General features: G+C 51.5%; 1 protein-coding gene across 2 annotated transcripts in view; it reads left to right on the top strand.

The window, feature by feature from the left end:
* The window catches only part of CHD1L (chromodomain helicase DNA binding protein 1 like), a 392,592-nt gene that overhangs the window by 301,849 nt on the left and 67,365 nt on the right, over window positions 1-23,378 (top strand). For both annotated transcript variants that reach the window (XM_086934085.1, XM_086934086.1), the window contains exon 22: window positions 19,467-19,575. In XM_086934085.1, the coding sequence (XP_086790211.1) occupies window positions 19,467-19,575 (109 nt within the window). The remainder of the gene's footprint in view (window positions 1-19,466; window positions 19,576-23,378) is intronic.

The following is a 23,378-nucleotide window of genomic DNA, read 5'->3' as shown; positions in this document are numbered from 1 at the left end:
ACAGGGAAGTCAGGATGCCTGGGGACTTTGAAGTGAAACCTCTAGAAGCTTCTCCCCGACTTCAAAGGCACAACTGGGTATAAGCACTGATCCTTAGACACAACTCTTCAGTACACTTCCGGACCTGTAGATACTTTGCCAGGAAAAAAGACTGCTGTGCTGTTGAACTGCCACTCTGCTGGACTATTGCCTTGTTGGACTGTTGCCCTGCTGGACTATTGCCTTGCTGGACTGTTGCCCTGCTGTGCTGATTGCTACACTACTGTGCTGACCTGCTTCACTCTTGCCTCGGTGGAAAGGACTGGACCTGCATCTCTTGAACTCACAAACACATAGTGACTCTAATGGCTAGTTGGATAGCCTCCTGACTTGAGTCTCAGGGATAGAAGGCACCAACAACCTGTACTCTGCCATCTGTGAGTCTACCATGCTAAGTGGTGCGACCCCAGACCTGGATTCTTGGAAGTTGGCCTAAGGGGCTCTGTGAGCCTCTGTGGATCCAGTGAAAACAACGCATCTCCTCTGCTGCAAGGCGCAAACCTGAACAGAACCGACGCCTCGCTGCAGTTTGTGGATCGGTACCACCGGTAAAACTTGAATCGCAGCCTGCTGCTGCATCTGAGCTGCCACTACATAATGCATTCTCAGCGCAGGCCATCTCAGTCCTGGTTGATGGCAGCCTCAATGACGGACTCCACATCGCAGCTCATCGGAACCGAAGCATCACCCCATCGGCACAACAATTCCTCAACGCCGGATTTTGCCTCACAAGATGTCGTCGACGGGATTCTCGACGACACCGTAAGGATCTCACGCCGCAGCCTCTGCGCTTGTCAAACCGACAAAACACTTTGGCTGCACAGAGCATCTTCGATGTGGATTCATGCAAGGCTGCGCAAACCAGGATTTAAGCTACTCTTTTCAGCTGGCCTATTTGGGTCCCTATAGCCTGCATGTGCTCCATCGCGATCGGTCTGAACTTGTGACTTTGTCCCGGTCCGGCGCGACCAGATATCCACAGTTGGCGCTTTACGCCTTTTGGCTTTATTTTTACTAATAGCTTTAAAATTGAATAGCTCTGGTTCCACTCATTGGATTTTTGTTGTTTGGGTCTTGTTTTATTTATTAAAAATCACTCTATATTTTCTAATTCTGTTGTGGGCTCCTGTTGTGGTGTGTTTTTACCTTGTTACTGTTAGAAGTGCTGCACAAATACTTTACACATTGCCTCTGAGTTAACCCTGACTGCTCTGTGCAAAAATACCCGAGTGTTGAGAACTGGCTAATTTAGGGTTAGTTCTGGAGAACAATTGTTGTTGCTGCTTGAGCAGGGTTTCAGCCCACCTCAACCGGTAACCTAATTTCTTACATTACCCTTGGAAATAAACTTTGTGTATATAATTCTAAAACAGGTCCTGGTTGCCAAAATGCCCATAGGTAGCTTATTTACATTTTATTCTGAGATGTGCCAGGTGCTGTGCTGGTGTCTGTCCTATTTGAGAATCAGGACATAAAAACCTTTTTGCATATAATCCTGAAACAGGCACCTGGTTCTCCAAACTCATTCCTACTTTAAACAGACCATCCAAAGGAATTAGTGGAACAAAATCTTTCTGGGATGTCATCATCTAAGCATGTTTGACGCAAAGAAAAAGTTTTTCGTAACAAAATAACTCTGACAGGGGGGCGTGGCTAGCAGCCGATCATGGCGGCCGCTTAACAGTGAGGCTCCGGGAGTGAGGCGGCATCCCCCAGCAATCCTGCACATTAATCCGCAACAAGAATAACTCTGAAGGGGCGAACCGGGTCAAGGACCGAGTGGCGTCCAGCAGGGCGAGTTTGGGAATTGTAAGTCACCGGGGAGAGTCGGAACGGACTCCTGCATGGCAAGGCCTGGACGCGACTGCAAGCAGTGGGCTGTCGTGAAGCTACTGGCTGGGCGGAAGTAGTAGTGTGGCGGGACTCAGACACCGGAAGTCACCGCAGGAGGCGCAGTTACGATCGCGACAGGCGGAAAAAAGGCGACATACACCATCTGCAGCTGACCGGAAGATCAGCGGAGAGAGCGGAAGTCAACGGGGGCCCGCGGGGGCGACAAGGAAGTGGCGCAGCTGGCCGGGGCTTCCAGGAACGGCGGAACAGTGCAACGCGGCCCGCACCGGAATCAGGAGGATACCCAGAGGGAGTTCGGTAATCGGCAAGGGGGACAGCAGCGCCATCAACCCACCCCGCCTCCCCCCCCGCTTGGAAACACAAGAGAAGGCTCTGAGGTGGGGGCGCGAGACCTGACGTGCCACAGCTGAGGCGGAGTGCGGAGGCCCCCAATAATCATCTTACACGGCAGACACGGTGCAAGATACCTCATCAGCGGCTCGTCGGCACCTAGGGGCTCTGTTTCCCATACGGGACGGCAGGGCCTAAGATCACGAGGGAATCAGCAGTGTGGAGGTACGAGTGGACAGCGGGACGATCGGGGCACGAAGTCGGCCTTGAGCAACGGCCTGAGGAGGGAGCAGAGATCAGCGGGGTCCCGTAGCAAGGAGATAAGACCGGTGAGGTGGCCTGGGCGACACAACTGTTTATATCGCTGCACATCTACGCATGTGGCCGCAAAGGGAGGTGCACAGTGGGTGAAGACTCACTGGCCGGGGACATACCTCGCCCCAACGCGCTAACGGGAGGAGGCATAAGGAAGGGTCAACCCTTGCAGACGGTGATCTGAACAATCGCGCGCAAGCATAGCGCGAAGACTTTACTGTCGACCACATACCCTGTCAAAGGCGCACCGTAACATGCACAGATGGGACACCGCTAACTAGGAGCTCTCCCTCCCACACTGGATCATGGGGGGGGGAAATCGGTGAGAGTGATATCACAGCGCCTCCACAGCACTCGAGAAGGCGCGCCCTCTGAGAACTCTGCCCATACTCCTTAGTGCTCATTCACCCCATGTCTGGCAGTGGTAGAAGTAAGGGACTTTGTATGACCCTGAGGCTACGGCCGGAGAGGAGTGCAGGTGGCCTGTTGGAAGGTCCTCAGGGAACAGTGAAAGCACGGCGAAGGGGAGAGTCTGATTCGGAGAGGATCATGGCGGGTAGGGGCCCTAAAAACAGTTTGACGCAGTCTAAACTAGACAAGCTCACATACGATAAACACAACCCCCCCCCCCCAGGCGGAACCCCGCACATCAACGGGGAAGGCACCGGACGGGGAGGGGGCAAAAAAGGCGACGCTTGAGGATGTGATGTGTGCCCTGGCACAGGTTCAAGCCACAGTGGGAACCACAGCCACAGAGGTCACCCTGATAAGAGCGGACTTCCAAAAAATGAGAGAGTGAAACAAGTGGAGGTGGTGACAAAATCCTTGGTGGAGGACGTGTCGGAATTGCAAGTGGCGATGGAGAGAATGGAGGCCAAAAATAAATCCCTCAGGGAAAAGCTGGACGATCAAGAAGGGCGCTCGAGGAGGAACAACGTCCGAATACTGGGGGTTCCGGAATCGGAAGGTAAAGGCGCAATGGACCTATATGTGGAGGAGATGATCAAGACGCAATTGAACCCCACGGGACTCTCACACTTCTTCTCGATGGAGCGGGCGCACAGAGTACCCGGTGGGAGACCGAAACCGCCCCCCCCCCCCCCGAGACCGATCCTGGCAAGACTGTTCAATTTTCGCGACCGCGAAGCAATTCTGCAGGCAGTGAGGGTGTCTCCAGCCATCCGAATCCAGAACTCCACGGTGGCCTTCTTCCCGGACTATACAGCTGAGGTGTCGCGACGGAGGAGGACTTTCCTGGAGGTCAAGAAGGCGTTGCGGGCGAAGGAACTGTCCTATTCCATGCTATTCCCGGCCCGGCTTGGAGTGGTCGCGGATGATAAAGTTTGGTTCTTTGATACGCCGGATGCGGCCCAGGACTGGTTGGAGGGCTGGAGAACCGCAGGGCAATCACACCACTCACACAGGAATAACCGAAACCACCGAGAGAACGTCCAAGCGGGGTCGCAGACGTCCGGCAGAGAAGGTGCAGCCAGGTCACCAGCGCATGAACACATGGGGACGGAAGGGGGTATAGAATACTGAACTCCCGCTACTAGCCTGAGTGATGTCCGTTGAAGAACTCTGCAGAATGGACACGCTTGGACACTGGCCTGGGGAGCTCGGAAGAGGGCAGGGATGCCGCCTACTCGGGAGGGCACTCGACCCCAGCGCGCAAGTACACTGTTACAGGGAAGGGTTAAGCACTCTGCTATTTTGAGGAGGCGGGCGGTTGCAAGTCCGTTAAGCAGGGAGGCAAGGAGGGGGGAGGTGGAGTGGGGAAGGTTTATTTAGATGTTTTTGATGTTCCACGAGTAAGGTCGTATCACGCTGCTAACTACACGCACTGTTTGGGCTGCGCAGACGGTGGGCACACCCCGGAAGTAAGATCCGGCTTTCACAACCTTGGGCACAATACAGACCATGCACGACTCCCAACTACGTGCACCTGAGGGTGGGTCATTGAGATCACGGGTCGTACCTCTCAGACTCATGTCTTGAAACGTGAGAGGGTTGGGCGAAAAGATAAAGAGGGGGTTGGTGATAAATGCGGTGAAGAGGCAGGGACCGACACTGGTGCTTCTCCAGGAGACTCACCTCACCGGGGAGGGTGGGGGGGGGGGGGGGGGGGAGGTGGTAACTGCTAAGGCCCTAGACAGAAAAGGATACAGGATGGCGGGAGGGGAGGCTCCTGAATGTGGTGTCGGTATACATCCCCCCAGCACTCCATTTGGTCACGCTTCCAGCACTGGGTGACTTTCTCCTGACCCTGCCTGAAGGAGACGTACTGATCGGAGGGGACTTCAATGCCACGGTAGATAATCTGGTAGATAGATTCCCGGCAGTGCCCCAGACTGGTGGCCCTTCCCGATTTCAGAGATTCCTGACCGCCATGGACCTAGTTGACATATGGCGCCACACGCATCCCTCAGAGAGACAGTACACGTACCACTCCACTGTACACAACAGTTTGTCGCTGATCGACTACTTCCTAGCGCTGGGTGACGGTTTGCAACATGTAGATGCTATTGATATACACCCAAGGGGGATATCAGATCATTCCCCGGTCACACTAACACTGTCAACTCAGGAGAAATCGCGCAGTAGAATTGACCCAATACATGCATCATATCTCAGGCTTACAAGGTGGTGCTAAGGGGACAGGCTATAGCGTCAATAACGGGTCACAAACGAGAGCGGCAGCGTGAATTGTCCGAGCTCGAACTGGCCCTGCATGAAGCAACTGTGACACATGCGGCGTGCCCTACGCCAGACACGTCCCAAGCCCTGCTACTAAGACAGCAGTAGCATAGGGAACACCTGAGGCAGCAATCGGTGACTCAGATAGGAGAGATGGCTCATAGGGTGTACTACATAGGAGATAAGGCGGGGAAAATGCTGGCCTGGCTAGACAAGAAAGGGGGTAGCACCAGAGGAATACAGCAGATATGCGACGGGGGAGGGACACTGCACACACAGCCCGAAGAGATAGTGGAGGCCTTTGCGGACTATTTTGAGGGAGTGTATACTCCCGTCACTGAAGTGTCAGCTGACATGGCCCATGCAGCTCTGGGTCACATTCCTACTCCGACTGACGCCGGAGGCAGTCGCGGAACTGGAGGCAGACATCACGGCAGAGGAAATACAAACGGCTATCCATGCGGTAAAGTCGGGTAAGGCATTAGGACCGAATGGGATCCCAATAGAGGGGTATCAGGTCGCATCGGAGGGGCTCAGCTGACCCCTATTGGCTATGTATGCGGACAGTTTGGAGGGGGCCGAACTTCCGCTAGACCAACGGACGGCGACTATCGTGGCGATCCCCAAGCCCGGGAAACCGCCGGAAGAATGCACATCGTACTGGCCCATTTCTCTTCTCAATGCCAAGGTTAAAATCTTGGCTAAGCTCCTCGCCACCCGGCTAATTGCGCATCTCCCACAACTCATACACCCCGATCAGTCAGGCTTTATGCCGCACAGAAACACCGCCCTCAACCTACGCAGGGTGAAAGGTGTGCTGGCTAGAGCACACTCGCTATCGGAACCGGCAGTCATAATGGCACTTGACGCAAAGATGGCATTTGATATGGTGGAGTGGCAATATTTATTTGAGGTCTTGGCGCACCTGGGATTCGGCCCTAAATTTATAGCCTGGTCCGGTTACTATACACTAAACCTGTAGCACAGGTGGTGGTAAACGGACACATTTCCCGAACATTCCCTCTGGAACGAGGTACCCGTCAGGGTTGCCCCCTGTCACCGCTGCTCTTTGCGATCGCACTGGAACCACTGGCGACTCTGATACGCTCAACCCCATTGTTGAAAGGGATCACCTGGACAGAGGGGTGGGAAGACCGCCTTTCTCTGTACGCGGATGATATGCTTGTGTTCCTGACAGAACCGGAACACAGCATACCGGCGCTGCTGGCGCTGTGTGACGAACAAGGGTAAGTATCGGGGTACACTCTGAATTGGGAAAAGTCGGAACTGTATGTCCTGCAGGGCCCAGCCCCCACGTTAAGCGATGACTGCCCCCTGAAAATGGCGGGCTCCTCCCTTAGGTACTTGGGCGTCCACGTCTCGATGGATCCAACGAAATTCTATCGGAAAAATCTAACGCCGCCGTTAGAGCGTCTGAAACAGGATGTAAAATTTTGGACGGCACTGCCGTTAACACTGCCGCAGCACTTTATAAGATGATGTCGCTGCCATGTTTCTTATATATCCCAGAAAATACACCATATCCGGTGGCACCGGGATACTTCAGGCAGGTGTCCGCGTTGTTAGCCGGTCTCATGTGGAGTAATCGCCCGGCACGCATAGCCCAGGCAAAATTGCACCGGGGGTGGTACGACGGGGGCATTGCGTTACCTAACCTGCAACTATACTACTGGGCCGCACAACTAAAGCCCATTAACCAGTGGCTGCATGCACCTCCGGAAGACCCGGCATACAGGGCGGATAGGGCACAATTGGGTACCAACAGCATACTGGCGCCTCTTTATGACCAACGCCTAGTGCGCAAACTCATGGGACCCACGAAACTTACAGTAACACTGTGGCACACAGCACAGGCAAAACTGGGGTGGAAGGGGAGAATCACTAAGCTCACCCCATTGTGGGACACGCGGGCCCTGGGTACTCTGAGACGCAGTAAGGGCTTCAGACTATGGGATAACATTGGTTTGTTCACAGTGGGGGACCTGTGGGAAAAAGGCACGGTGATCCCCTTCGACCAGCTGCGACGGCGGTACGAGCTGGGGCCCACGGAATCATTTCGGTATGTACAGGTCCGGCACGCTCTACTTACAGCCATCCGTCGCAACGCAGAGGTCCCAGAGGCATCTCCCCTTAAGGATCGCCTCCTCACAGACTATATGCAGGATTGGGCAACGTCACTCACCTATCGCAAATTGATTAACAACCTAGCGGACCCTACGGTAAAACTGAGAGATAAGTGGGTGGAGGACATCGGGGAAGTGGACGAGTCTGAACGGAACGAAGCCCTGGCGTTTGCCTAAGGAAGTGGACATATCGGCGAGATTCCGGCTCGTGCAGCTTAAGATTCTCCACAGGGTGTACTACACGAGGAAGACATTACACCTAATACAGAGGGCACAGCATCCTTACTGCCTTTGCGGCTGTGGGGAGGAGGGAACGTTGTTCCACACTATCTGGGAATGCCCCCACATCCAGGAGTACTGGTGGCAAACAATGCGCACCATATCACAAACGTTGGGGGTGTGTCTGGTCCCTGAACCACGGAAGTGCCTGTTAAGTATATGGGAGCCGAGAGGGGGGGAGAGGGGGGGGGCTAGAGGGCGCACAAGCGGAATGGCTGCTTAGTCTCGCAGCTCCCGCTCCTTGGGACACTATCCTTCTAATATCCTCTGCCAAAGGGATCCATATCGGCCTGAATTCCCGACGAGTTGTAGCACGACACCTGTCCCTGCACTCGGTCCAAGTCTGGTGACGCTGGGAGACTCGGGGCCGGAGCAATGCCGCTTTTAAATTATGCCGACAGCTGCCACGGTGCGGAGGAGTGCGTAAGTCCGGCCGCGTAGGGCTACTCCAGGCCGGGGATTGCCACGAGGAACTGGGCCTCTCCCCTGGACGGCTGGCGGACCCCTGGACGGATCTTCACCGGCGGACCCGCGATTGAGGTGAGAGGCGGCCTGCTCGGCGGCGCGGGGACCCCCTCCCCCCCCCCCTCGATACTCTCGCCGCCCCCGCTGGTGGAACTGCCACTGCCCTATGTGAAACGGGCTGCCAGGAAGCGGACGCCTCACGGCCTGCCCGATCCCCGGAGAGTGCCGGACCCGCTCGGTAGGAGACGGCACGGATCAGTGCACTACCCGGCGAGGGGGCTGACCGTTGGACCTGGGCCCTCGAGATTGCTGCTGCTCCTGCTTTGGGCCGTGGCCGGCCCTGACCACCTGCATAGTGCCTGGCATCGGGACGCTGTCCCCTCGCTGCCGAGAGACTGCACCTTCCACCCGGGGGGGGGGCTGGGACCCACCTCGCTCCCCATTCATCTGCCTGGCATCCCTCCTCCATACCACTAACTGTACTGTACGAGGCGGCCTCGTTGTGGCTTTCCCAGATTGATCACCACACCTGCATGGCACACCCCCGCTGAGGTCCAGCTGCCCTGCCTCCCACGCACGCCTGGGCCTGTCGTGCCGCCACCCTACACAGCGGCATTGGCGGGCTGGACCCCACCACCATTACCATTTGGGCTTCGCCGCCCCCCTCCCAGCCGCCAGGCCGCGCAGGGCCTGCACAATCTCACCAGGTCCCCGTGCTTTCACCGCCTGGACCCTTGCTGCACTTTTGAGACTTTGCCCTGCCTCACTCTCGCTGTGGCCCTGCATCCTGGAGACAATATCCTAGCCGGACAGCCCGTAGTGCAGCTGCTCCTCACGCTCTTGGGGTGTCGTGCCCCGGCGCCATCATGGTGCGTCCGGAGAACCGCCAGTCCAAGCTCAGCTTTGATACTGCGAGGAAAGGCACAAAGTCGACGCAGCTGGACCCGGACCCTGGCACGTCGTCCCCGAGGGCCACCGTCCCCTCAGCTAAGGACACTGACCTGTCCAGCTTGATACAAGAGATGCGACAGGGCTTCGCCACTGTTGTAGAGAAGGTCGATGGGGTCCCCGCACAGCTGGACGCACTGGTGCACAAGGTGGACCGTCACGAGGAACGCATTACGGCTGAGGAACAACGTATCTCTGATACCTCGGATTTGGCCACATCTCACACCACTCAACTGTCCAGGATGGACAACCTCCTCCGGAACATAGCGGCCAAAAATGAGGATTTGGAAGCCCGTAGTCGCCGAAACAACGTACGGGTCACCAATGTGCCGGAATCCACAGATACGGGCAGAATGGAGCTGTACGTTGAGAAACTGCTCAAGGGGGCCATCGGTGAGGACGCTTTCTCGCCTCAGTTTATCGTCGAGAGGGCGCACCGCTCCTTGGCGCCTATGCCCAAACCTGGCCTTCCACCGCGCCCCTACATTGCTTGGCTGCTAAACTACCGGGACCGGGACACTGCCCTCCGAGCGGCCCGGTCTCAAAGATCGCTACAGTATAATGGAGTCACCTTCTCCATCTACCCAGACTTCACGCCAATGGTGCAGGAGGAGCGGCGCAAGTTCCTCCCGGTGAAGAAAAAACTACATGAGGCTCAGATCGACTATGCGCTTTTATACCCTGCAAAGCTGCGAATCACCCACCAGGGCAAGCAACGGTTCTTCACCAATCCACAGAAGGTGGAAGACTTTCTCAAATCGCTCCGGAGAGCACGTAGAGGGGACTGGGATGCGGAGGAGGATCGTGACAATGCAGACTTGCCCCCGGCGCCACACGAAGACTGACTATTGATCTTTGCTACGTTGCACACCCTGCCTGCGTCGGCTTGTGATCATCCCGAACATTGACGCGCGGACACAGGAGACAGTATGGACAGGGATGCTGCATGGACTCTACATCCCTGTGGTAATGTAACCCAAGGACCACTTTCCTGGCCCTAGTCTCCACCGAGGGCGGCACAGTTACGGACCTGGGGTCTAGGAGGTGGCTGTACGTACTCTGTCTTAGCCCCACTGGGAGATCCCCTTTGACTTGCTGGAGTTCCAGCTGTTCATGTTGCTTGAGTTGGGGAAGGAGGGAGGGGGGTGGGTTGCTGGGTGGGAGTACTTGGCTGCTGGCATGATTGGGATGCTGGGGTGGGTGGTGGGGAGGGGTGTTCCTTTCTTTTTTTTTTCTCTTCGAGGCACTCATTTCTTGGACTGTATGCTTGGATTTTATCTTGGTGTGGGCACCGATGCTGTGGTGCGGAGGTGGTCTATCCATGCTGCCTATGCCGGCGCTGTTATGGGTCTTGTTGTGCTATCCATGGCCACTCCAGCAGTTAACACGCAATTAACTTGCTTATCCTGGAATATAAGAGGGTTGAACAATGCCAGAAAGTGCCGTGATGTCATAGCCTATCTTGATACAAGTCACGTACAAGTCGCTATGTTACAGGAAACGCATCTGTCACCACAGGGCGGGACATCATTCGCGAGTAGGTGGGCCGGAGAACGTGTTTTCTCCTCCTATTCCACCTATTCGAGGGGAGTCGCTATCCTCATTGCCCGCAGGGTACCCTTTCAGAAGTATGGAGACTTACTCGACTGGGAGGGCAGATATGCGCTATTGTGGGGCAGGATAGGCCGAGACACCTTCACATTTGTAACCAGGTACGCGCCTAATGTTGACACACCAGCTTTTTTCACTACTCTTTGGGGCAAGATCCTCTCCATTGCATCAAGACACGTAGTTTGGGGAGGGGACTTTAATCTGGCGATGCAACCACAGTTGGATAGAGCGGATGGGGTCTGCACCTACAAGCCCAGAGCACGGGAGGCGCTAGAGGGTATCGTTGAGGAGGGCAAACTGTTGGACGCCTGGCGGCACTTGCACCCCCTGGGGCGGGAGGGCACACACTTTACATCATATACCGGGACCTGGGCACGACTAGACTATTTCCTCATCACGAGGGATGTCGCTGTCGAACTGGTGGGGGTTCGTCTTCTGCCGAGGACGTACTCTGATCACAGCCCTGTCTTGCTCCACTTTCGTACACCAGGCTGGGACAGCCCTCGACCGCAATGGAGACTTCTCCCTGATATCCTCCTTGATAACCTGTTTCGCACTGAACTAGGGGAAGAGATCGCAGATTTCTTCCCTAGGAATAAGGGATCAGTAGACTCAGTTGAGCATATATGGGAGGCATTCAAGGTCACAATCAGGGGGTATTGTATTTCCAAAGGCCATGGTGTACTACGTGCTATCCTCGCATCCCTTAGCACATTGGAGAAAGAGCTGCAGGATTTAGAACTACGAATGGTGTCCGACCCCAGCCCCGACCTGCAGGCCACTTTTAGGGAGACACTGTCACGATACGAGGAGGAGGCTGCGCGGGAAACAAAGTTTAGGGGAAAACACTGGCAGGCCCGTAAATATTGCGAAGGGGACAGGCCCGGAAAGGCACTAGCTGTGATTACACAGATGCGATCCTCGATACCTTTGTGGCGCATTACCACTCACTCTACACCTCCACTGTAGGGCCCGAAGTATCCTATGCTGACTACCTCAGCGACGTCGCACTGTGCTGGCTTAGCGACGGCGATAAAGAGTTCCTCGCGGCTCCGTTCGAGCAAGACGAGATACGCGAGGCCATTATGTCCCTCAAGAATGGCAAAGCCCCAGGGCTCGATGGCATACCAGCCGAATTCTACAAAGCTTATATCGACATCATGGCCCCGGTACTCAGCGAGGTCTTCTCGGGATCCTTATGTGAAGGAGTACTTCCCTGTTCCATGCACGAGGTGGTGATTACCTCCCTCCTTAAACCCGGTATGGACCCCAAATCCTGTAACTCCTATCGTCCGCTCTCCCTCCTAAATTGCGACATCAAAGTACTTGCTAAGGTCTTGGCCACCCGGCTGTCGCTGTTAATGACCAGACTCGTGCTGCCCGACCAATCGGGTTTTGTGGCGGGTATGTCTACCTCCCACAACCTCCGCACGCTCTTCTCCCTGCTCCGCACAGTGCACCCTGGCACACCCGTGGCGGCCATTTTCCTAGACGCAACCAAGGCGTTCGATTCTGTTGAATGGCCGTACCGGTTCTCTGTGCTGGCTAATATGGGATTTCCTAAATTATTTATATCCTGGGTCCACCTGCTGTATACTCGCCCTATGGCAAAAGTACTGATCAACGGTCATCTATCTCAGCCCATCGCACTAACCAGGGGTATGAGACGGGGGTGCCCTCTCTCTCCCCTATTGTTCGCCATCGCTGTCGAGCCTCTCGCCTGTAGGCTGCGCCAACTGCATCGCGGCGGCGCAGTACAATGCTTGCAGCGCCAGATTGATGTGTCACTCTACGCGGATGACATCACGCTATATGTCAAGCATCCCGAAACATATCTTAATCCGTTGCTTAGGGAGTTTGTTCTGTATGGCGGGATGTCTGGCGTCCATATCAACTGGTCCAAGTCGCAACTCTTCCCCCTGACTGATGCGTTGACTGACTTCCCCCTTGATTACCCACTTGAGTGGTGTCGGTCTGATCTCCGCTATCTTGGGATCTGCATTTCACGAGACAGAGACGAGACGCTGCGGTCCAACTACGGGGTAGCGATAACCAAACTGATTGCTTCAGTGGACCACTGGATCACCCTGCCGCTTTCCATGGCCGGTAGAGCGTCGCTCATAAAAATGGTGGTACTCCCCCGCTTCCTTTATCTCTTTGTCAATATACCGTACTTCCCTGGCGCTAATTTCTTCCGAACCCTGCGGTTGGAGCTGCGACGGCTCTTTTGGGGAGGCAAGAATCCCCGGCTCAAGTGGTCCACCATTACCCTCCCCTATGAGAAGGGAGGTTTCGATGTCCCTGATTTCGAGGCCTACTATCAGTGTGCGCAGGCGCATTTCGCTTACCACTGGATGGCCCCTACTCCCTTTATGCCACATGTAGCAGTGGAGGATTGGATCGTACATCCTCTCCAGCTTAATGGCTTGCTTCACTGTCCTTAATCTGCCATTACCACACCAAATACGTCGGTCTCATGCACATTAGACGCTCACACATCACCCTGATCTTACCCTTTTGGGGGAACTGGGCTTTCGCAACCTTTGTGCAAAGCTACGAGTTTCTTGCTGGGGAGACCTATTCTCCAATGGCACCTTCAAGTCGGCGGACCTGTTCTTTGCTGAACAAGACCACACTCCCATCGACCTCTTCTACTATGTGCGGCTGCGGGCGGGGATGAGAGACATCCTGCCAGATTTTCCCCGCGAGCCCGACACCCTACCACCGCTACACTTTTTATTAAGCTCACAAGATGGGGCCCACCTGGTCTCCGGCCTTTATCGTCAACTCAGGGGAGCTGTCCCGGTACCAGAGTCCACTGCGCGGCTGCGCTGGTCTACCGAACTCTGTCTCGACATATCAGATGAGTAGTGGCATCGCTGCTGCGCGCTCACCTCTCGCATCTCTGCCAGCAGCAGATCATTCATTATAAGTACTTGCAGCGAGTATACTACACGCCGGTGAGGAAGCGGCGATTCGGCCTGGCGGATGATGACCGCTGTGAATGGTGCCATGTCGCTGGTGCCGACTTTCTTCACGTGGCGTGGGCGTGCCCTCAGGTGGCGGACTTCTAGCACCAAGTGCTGGATGCTCTTGCGGAGATGGTTGAAGAACCAATGCCCTCTGACCCACTGGTGGCCCTACTTGGGGACTCTGTACGTTTTCCTAGATCCTGACGGAAATTTGTTGACACTGCTCTCCTGCTGGCCAAGAGACGCGTGGCGTGCCGATGGGGACGGGGCAGAGCGCCCAAATTTAAGGATTGGCTGGGCGATTTAACCTACTGCCAAGATCAGCATGCGACATTTGCTGAACTGCTGCCCATTTCGAGTCGCCCCGGCGACATTTGGGACCCACTGATGCGATATCTAATCGCACGCTCAGATGATGCGAACTCGGCAAGTGATCAACCCATCATAGATTAGCACACTGCTCCATTACTGGACCTGGCTGGGGATCCTGTTTCTACGCGTATGCCTCCTCCTTGTACTATCCACGTAGGGTCCCCCCCTAGACTCGACCACTGCATACTTGTCGGCCTCCCCCCCCCCCCCCCCCTGACTCCATGCTCCGCCCGCACCATGGCTCTACTCCCTTGGCTTACCACCACCCTCCCTTACATTCACGCAGACTCATCTGTGTCCTGCTTGCAGTATGTCGCGACACCCACTGATGGCTGACTCTCTAGGGCTCCGCACCTGACCTAGCCTCTGGCTACTAGAGGCCCTCTTGCTGGATCGATTGTGACTTGCACACACTCTTAGGCGCACCTCCGCTCACATAGTATGCCCCACCTACTCACTGCTGCTTGACTTCCCATGATGCATGACTTGCCTCATAGTTACCACACTGTTGGGTTATGCTATTAAGTTGTTTTTTTTTACACCCCATAAACGGAGAGGGAAGAGTTTTCTTTTTTCTCCAATAGAAAACGTTGTTCTGCTGCTGCTCATCCTCTTTTACTATGCCACATCGGTGGAGCACCCCCACTTCATTCCCCTCATGAGATGCCGCCGGGCCTCCGGGATGCCGGCAACAAGGCTGTGTACATTTCCGTTTTTTTATTGCTGCCGGCCTCCTGGTTGTGGGCATGACAAGCTGTGTGACATGTCTCCAAATACACAATAAAGCAGCGTTGAACTCCAAAAAAAAAAAAAAGTATATGTGAGCCGAACGACCTTTCCAGGCACGGAATACAGTGGGCCATGATAGGCATGATCATAGCAAAACGCGACATAGCACAGAAACGGGGAGCAGTAGAGACCCCCAAATTGGCACAATGGTGCACCAACATGGACAGGGTCATGATAACTGAGAGGGCAGTTTACACCAATAGAGCATGTCCACGTAAATGGAATAAGATATGGACCCCGTGGAATGTGTTCAGGGGGAAATATGTGAACCCCTGGAGGAGGATGACGCATTGACATCAGGGGGGAAATATGTGAACCCCTGGAGGAGGATGACACATTGACATCAGACGAGGAGGGGGAAGAATAGGAGGTGAAGGCGGGGGGGTGGACCTTGGGGCATACCCAGACGCAAGAGAGGGAGGGGGTGGGGTTGGAGGGTGGATTGGCCAACATACACGGATCGAGATACAGTCACCCAACTGTGAGGGGATGTAGCAACAGCAGATCAAGTGGTAATTGGTCGACTCACCTATAACAGACGTTCTACTAATGCTAGAGGGGATGGGGGTTGTGCATTTATTTACATATCTGCCTCACAACTGAACGTGGTACCTTCTTGTTTATTCTGTTTACTGTTAAAAAAAAATTAAAAACCTGGCCTATATGAATCCGCGATCATAATGCAAGTTATGTAGACATACTATTGTATAACGCCGCCGTACCCCCGGGTTGTCGGCACAGGGGCTGTGTAATCCAGACAGTTATACACACAGGAGAAACGGTTGCGGCCGGCCCCAGGGGTTGTAGGCCAGAAGCTGTGAATGGTTTTAACGGTACAATAATAATAACTCTGACAAAGTAACTATTTGTGCCCTATTTATGGGTCAGTGGCTGCTCCCCCATAGGGGCGTTGGGGCGTTGCCCCACTGCTTTCTCGCAATGCAAGAAGGCAGACACATAAATGGTAATAACTACCAATTTATGTTTCTGCTTCTCGCACTGCAAGAAAGCAGAAATGCTTGGTTGGGGGTGGGCGGTCCTGCTCGAGGGCAGGGGGGGGGAATGGCTTGCCCACTGTTATGGGTACTGACTAATGGGTCAGCCCTTGCCAACCAAACAGTACCCACAACAGTGGGCAAGCCACTCCCCCCCCCCTCCCCCCCACCACCCTCCCTCCGCCCTCGAACAGGACCCCCCACTCTCCCATTGTCTCTATGTAGGCTGCTGCATGCAGCAGCCTACAAAGAGAAAATGGAGCGGCTGGGGCGCTCTCCGCTGCGCCTCACCAATCACAGCGCTGCCATGGAGCGTTGTGATTGGCTCAGGGGAGCAGGAGGAGGGAGGCTGCCTAAAGCGTGCCAGGCAGTAGGAGCTGAGGCGCGGCGCAGGATGAATTGGTCGTGGAACGGGAGCAAGGTAAGTTTTTAAAATTTTATTTAAAGATTACCCACTTCTCTCCCCCCGCAAACCTGCACAAGACACTAAAACCTTAATTGTACTTTTCAAGGAGCTAAACGTTCTTGTACATAACTAAATGGCACGTTCACAAACAGCCCGCACGCCTCAGTCAAAGAGGCACTTCTCAAATGCAAATCCGCTCAAGAATAGCTTCTTTACAACGGTTTGAAATGAACCAGTCACTGCATTGTTTATTAAGTTTCGCTTGATTCCTCCAGACAACCATTTAATGACTGTTGGGAAATGTCCCTCAAAGAATCGACGACAATCGTAGGGAATTGGGACTTTTATATTTCGCTAATACTGGTTAAAAGAAGAAGGCACATTTCTTCCTGAAGGGATTAATGGCCGATTTATAAGAAGACCACTGCAGGCGAAACAATTGGCAAGAGATCTTTATTGTTCCTGATAGGTTTGTGAGCTTGTCGAATGCAAATTTACAAACTTTACTACTTGTTGTAGAACCTTAATGTTTCAGGCTAAATAGCCCAGCACTTTCATCCCCACAGGGCATTCGGTTTTTATATGAAATACAGTGCCTGGGATGGTGGTATCTGCATGAAACGGAGCGCCCAGAAAGCCTTGTGTAACGAAGAGAAAGCCAAGTCTGCAAGGGCTTGCCCTGTTGTCATTCACATGTATTGGAAGTGACCAGAGCTCCCGGAATGCTTTGGGGTGGGTTTTAAAAAAGCACTGGGAGCCTGGCAAGGCAACGGCTCTTAGAATGCATGTGCTTAGAGCATGTACGTGTGCAGTCAAGGCGGCTACAGGGCAATTTTTTTTGTCTGAAACTAAGCAACTCGCATTCAAAGGCCTTGTGCCTAAGCACCGATAAAATCCAGGAGTGGACTCGGAACAAGGCGCCCTGGTGCCCAGGCGTGATTTGCAAATTGGTCGCATGAGAACTTCACGTTCGCCCTTCCCTCTTGCATCTCTCGAGTTTCAGGTGTGTTCGCTTTGCAGTACTTTCATTGTCCAGAAGCGAAATGCTTTATAACATTTCCAAAGAGTGTTTTTCAATTGAAGGCCGGCCTTGATTGGGTTAATTGAATTATTTGTGTAACATCACATGCATGTAAATAATAGGTGATTGGATTGGGCGATCTTTTATCGAGGCAGTTTCATTGGTGCATGTGTAATAATACTGTGAAAGATAAAACATTAGTGTACAGTAGGTTTAAAAGTTCATTTGATGGTATCACTAACTTGCGTCTGTCAGAGATCCAGGCAGATTGTCGGATGCAGGTTGAAAGTGCTTAAATGGCGCCCATGGTTGCAGGTTTTGGGCATTACTTGTGTCCTTCCACTGCTCACTATTAAGGCACTATTGTTTTTTATTTTGTTTTTACCTAAGCACACCTCAAGAGTGCATGTGTTTTCGCTCTCTGAAGTGAAGTACGACAATTGTTTTACTCCTTACCACTTTCAAATGTCACCAGCTGCCACTGTTATGGGTCAATGAGTTAATTTACTCCAGGCTGTTATTGACCTAGTTGTGGTTATGGTAAAGAACAGGGAAACCTATGAAAGTTTATGAAGATACAAAATGAACATATTTTATAAGGGAGTAATGGGAAATAATATTTCATTTTCATTAATAGTTATATATTTACTTTAAATCTGGAATTAATAAAATACATGTTAAGCTCATTAACTTGAATGTACCCTAAATAGTTACTTTTTTAAAAGATATTTATTACCTTTAAAAAGAAATATTCCTATAAAATAAATGTAAAAACAAATCTAAATATTATTCTCAATTTAATATGTATTAAATGCATTACAAGTTACGTTTAGAATTATGTATACCAATAATTATTTAAAAAAATATATAAGTGTTATTTTACTTGCAGCGTTACCATAACTTTATTATAATGGTTTATAATGTAAAAATTATGTTTAAATTTCATAATATTTTATTTAGTTAAACATTACTTCCTATTGGGTGTTAATATTAAATCCCTACATCCATTGTTTTCCAACTGAGTGAGTTGCAGTGCCTTTGAGAGGCGCTGTCCGGTACTGGACTTACTCCAGGGTTTTGCTGGAGTACATTTACGACTGTTTGGGACCTTTTTGTCTGTAGTAACTTTAGAAGTGCAGTTTGTGAATAGTAATGGACTTGCTCACTCTTCTGTGGGATGGATGTTCAGTTTTGGCATGCCTTACCCCAAACCTCTCCATATCCCCTCACAAAACCCTTTCCAGCTACTTCCCTTGTTGCGCTGACATTAACTACTAAAAAGTAGTTCTATTTTTAGGAGATATCTTCACTTGTGTTTTTGATCACTGTATAGAAAAGATAGGTGGGGCGGAGATCTCCTCAAATAGGTTTGTGAATTGCATTATGTGGCATCTGAGTAGCAGTACCTTAGTACTACTGACCGTAGTACAACATGCATGTGTGAATGGGACTTCTAAATTACTTAATAATTTTGTTCCTAATTAAAATCCGGCTTCCACTTCCAAATAATGTTAGTGCTGGGAAACAATATTTCAAATACTTAATGTAGTCCCCGAGCCTCTTCCTTACTAAAAACATTACAGTGAGCAGGCTTATGAATATTCTACAAATTAAGAAAATGTTTAATGGTTCTGTGCCCTTATTTACCAGTACTGATAGAATTGTGCAGATGCCACCTCTGACTATCCTCCCTCACATAAAAATGTAATCTGTGGTAGCATCTGCTGTATGGCTAAAGGTACTATCCACAAAGCTCCCTGCACACTATCCCTTTAATTCTCAAGTGATTGTAAAGTTTTTCGTCTATCAAATGTATCTATTTCCTATAATAGCTGTAGCCCTACTTCATTCCTGCTTTTCAATTGCTAAATATTTAAGTCCATTATGATCCCTTATGAATGATTTGAGAAACATTGCTTTGTGTTATTGTTCTTTTCTTACTTCTCTTTATGAGTAAAGAGCATGTGTAAGGTTTGGTGTAAGTTCTGCAATTATCACTGAGGTTAAATTGGGTTTTTACTTTCCACTGTGCATGTAATGATGTAAATGTTAAATAAAATATTTGTAAAAAAGTATTTTATATCTACAAAACATTATAAGAAGTCATAATGCACAAAAAATGTGGTGAGTGTTTTGTTTCTTCTTTGCCATTTTTCAAATGGTAGTTTGATAAGATTTAGTCATACGATATATTACTGAATAATATTCACATTTGTTTCCTTATTTCAGCTAGTGTTCATCTTCCACGAATTGGGCATGCAACCAAAGGTTTTAACTGGTATGGGACGGAAAGACTTATTCGAAAATACTTGGTGGCAAAAGGTGTTCCAACTTTTATGTATCCTTTAAGTCAAAAATGTGTATTTTATGTCTTTATTTACAGGCATGGTTATGGGAAGTCAAATTATCAAATGAGTAAACCTGACTAAAAGCTCTTACAACAATTTATAAAACCTTATATGTTGATTGCTTCTTTTCGTTATGTATGTCCAGTTAACAGACTATTGAGCATAACCAGCATTTTACAGCAGATTGCTGTACTCCATATTGACAGAGCTGATTCATCAAGTGGTATGGGAACTGTTAGAACTGGCTATTTCTGGTTGGCTAAGGCGGACGCGAAAGCTAGGCAGAAACCACCATTCTAGTCAGGGCAAGGGAGTTACACGCCAAGATAACCCCTGCTCACCCCCTTGGTAGCTTGGCACGAGCAGAGAGGCCTATCCCGGAGGCAATGTGTAAAGCATTTGCGCCAGCACACAACAGCAACAACATCCTAGGCACACCACAAAAGGAAATCCACACAAGGTTATATAAAAATAACTTCTTTATTGTAAAAACACATCAGATAGAAGTCACACGTACATTCTGCCAACTGGCATGGGCAATATTCACAAGGGATTATTTACAGGACAGGGCCTCATGGGCCACTGTCAGAATCAGCACTTAGTAGAAATAGCACTTCTAGAAGTTAGAATAAGTCTAGCACAAAATAAGTTATAGATCACATCCAGTAACTACTGGGAACAGGTAAGTACCATCTACGCAACCCTGAACACCTTTAGGAGAAATGTCACGCAGGGAACCAGGACCTCACTAGGACCACCTGTAGTAGAAAGAACAACCACCTAAGTATCACAATACAATTAGGGGTATTACACATGATGCATCACAACATTCAGAGGTGCCAGACCACAACTCAATAGGGCAAAATCACATGATGCCTAATAACATTTAGAGGTGTAAGATCAAGGTGCGTAATCATATTACATGCATTACATTTCCTAGCACCACTTCGCATTGCGCGAAACTCCCATTAGGCCTAACCAGTAAAAACTACAGTAGGCAATGTCTCACTAGTCTAAACACACATAGGTAAGCACACAGCAAAAACACATGATGTATAACCAACACATTCAGAGGTGTAAGAACAAGGAGGACACATGATGCATAAAACATACAGAGGTGCCAGAACGCAACTCAATAGCGCAAAACCTTACATAAGCCACCACTTGTGGCAGTCCCTAGGCCATTGGCCGTGTTGGGGCTAGGACGCCCTGTGTCCAAAAGTCAGGGGCCTAAACGGTGCAGCTGCCCACTAATTGCTGGCCAGCTGTGAATCCACAAACTGCACCAGGGCCCTCACTGGCCCTAGAACAAAAGCTGCCCCAAGCTGGAGCCACACAGGCTCTGCAAATAACTGTGCCCCCTAAGAGCCCTCTCTGGGCTCGCAAAACAACAAGGTGGGCAGGGAGCCTCTCGGGGCTCTAAAGCAGCCACGTGGGCAGGGAGCCTCGGGGCTCTAAAGCAGCCACATGGGCAGGGAGCCTCGGGGCTCTAAACAAAGAAATGCCCCAATGAGCCTCTCTGGGCTCGTCAAACAACTATGCCGCTGTGAGCCTCTCTGGGCTCGTCATCAATGGCCGGTCCGAGCGTCTCAGGGCTCAACCAATAACTGGGGCGTCGTTGGAGCCGCCCCTCCTGGGGACTCGTGGACAACTGTGTAAACCAAGAGCCTCTCTGGGCTCAAAAACACTGCAAGGCCCCGGAGCCTCTCAGGGCTCTCAGCTCACGCAGTGCAGTGCCCCGGCACTGGAGGGGCGGGACGGGCACCGGCAATGTGCCCGGACGCCCCCTCCTGTCACGCACTCACCGGGTCTCCTCTTCTGATGCGGGGCTCTCCTTTCTCCTACTGCGGGGCTCTCCTTGCAGCACGGAGGCCTCGCGGCTCGGGCGGCCGGACTTCTCTCTCCCCCGGGGCTCTCCCTTCACTCAGAAGCCCCGGGACGGACACGGCAGGCGGCTTCCTTTCTTCTGATGGCTCTCCCAGTCTCCCGGGAGCCCCGCGCCATCTCCCGCCGTACTTCTCTCTCTCCGGGCTGAGGGGATGGGACTTCCGGCCGGGCCGCGCTGCAATTGGCCGGCCGGCCAACCACTTCCAGGTCGTCGTGGCCCGTTTCAGGCACTTGTAGGCTGGGGGATAATTAACCAAGGGGTGGGCTCCCTCGAGTTAAATTAAAAATATAAAAATAGAGGCCAGGCCCTTGGCGGGGTGAGCACCTGCCAGGGGACAAAATCATTGAAAAAAATAAACGAGGTGGGTTCTCGCCACGGCACCCCCAGAAGGGTGGGCACCTGCACATCTAGCAAAGCGCTACCAAGCGCTTAGGGGCAGAATAAAGCGCTCTCAGGCGCTAAGGGTCAAGATGCAGCGCTTCCAGGCGCTGGAAGCCAGCAAAGTCCATGCAAAGTCCTTCAGCATCCAGGACAAGTCCATCAGGTATCCAGGGCAAAGCAAAAGTCCCCCTATCAGCCCAGGCAAGGCAGAGGGGTCCCCCAGAAGTCCTCCAGGCATCCAGGGGCTGGGCAGGGCCCAGGGAGGCAAGCCTTTCCCTTGAGCCCAAGCAGCAGCACGCCCCTGGCAGGATTCAAGTCAGAAACAAGAACACTTTGGAAGGGTACACAGCCCCTTTTTATACAGAGAAATCCTTTGTCTACCAGGGTGCAGGCAGTGTGAGAACCAGCTAGAACTGGTTATAGGGAATTCCTTTCACTGGCCAGGCTAGGGACATCAGACGCACCCCAGGGGGTGGAGCCAGCATTGTGTGGGGAAAACCCAGCCTCATTCAGGACCCTCAAACCAGACGTTCAATCCACAAGCAGGCCCAGGCTCACTCCTCACATCAGCATGCTAAACACTCCATTCACCACCGGGGCAGACCCTCCCAGACTCTTGGAGCCAGGCTCACCAGCCAGCCTCAGCCAATCACACGCCAGACACAAATTACACAAATATGCCAACTTCTAAAAGTGGCACTTCTACACTAGACACAATCATGCTGCATATATCATTGCGCAGCATTCAATCTCACGAGTTCGCACATATCAAATTCGACCCTGCACTCCCCACACACTTCTATGGGAGGGCAGGTCACTCACCACACATACACAGAGAGCTCATGCACTTTACACTGTACCACAGTGAAAAAGTGCGCAGAGGCCTAAAATCACTACCACCAGGTTCCAGAAACAGGCTAGGAAAAAGCAAAAAGTCTCGGGGTGAACCTGCCACCTGTCCAACAGGAACTAAAGTGACATTTGTAAATCTTACATATTAAGAACTATATTAAATATGTTATGCTTTCCTTTTACAATACATTTGAGTAATTTTAATGCAGGATGCAAAGATTATAGTGCCATCGGAAAGAAATGTATTGCTACTATATCTTTTAGAATGGAATTGTATTTTTCTGGCATAATGAAAACCATTCATGCCTACTATTTTCTATTCCCTTTCAAAAAAACAAAGTACTCTTATAATAGCTCTGCCATTACAAAGTTCACTCCTCTGGAATTGACATTAGCACACTGGTCCAAGAGCACTAGTCTCTCTTTATTGTATCATTTACTTAATCACCGGTTTCACCTGCCATTAGAATCCTACAGCAGCTCTGCCATCACCAGTTTCTTAAAGGATTATTTTAATGCTTTAAAATGTTTACGTAACAAACAAAATATTAAACAAAAACAAAGAAGAAACAAAAAGTATACTTTCATACAAAGAACAAACCGTAGAATATCTTGAATATTTTTCTTTTAACATTACCTGCATTATAGATGCAAGATGGCACTTTAGATCAG

Source organism: Lissotriton vulgaris, chromosome 8, assembly GCF_964263255.1.
Source record: "Lissotriton vulgaris chromosome 8, aLisVul1.2, whole genome shotgun sequence".
NCBI lineage: Eukaryota > Metazoa > Chordata > Amphibia > Caudata > Salamandridae > Lissotriton > Lissotriton vulgaris.
The sequence above is the reverse complement of the archived record's forward strand: the minus strand, read 5'-3'. Positions and strand labels throughout refer to the sequence as shown.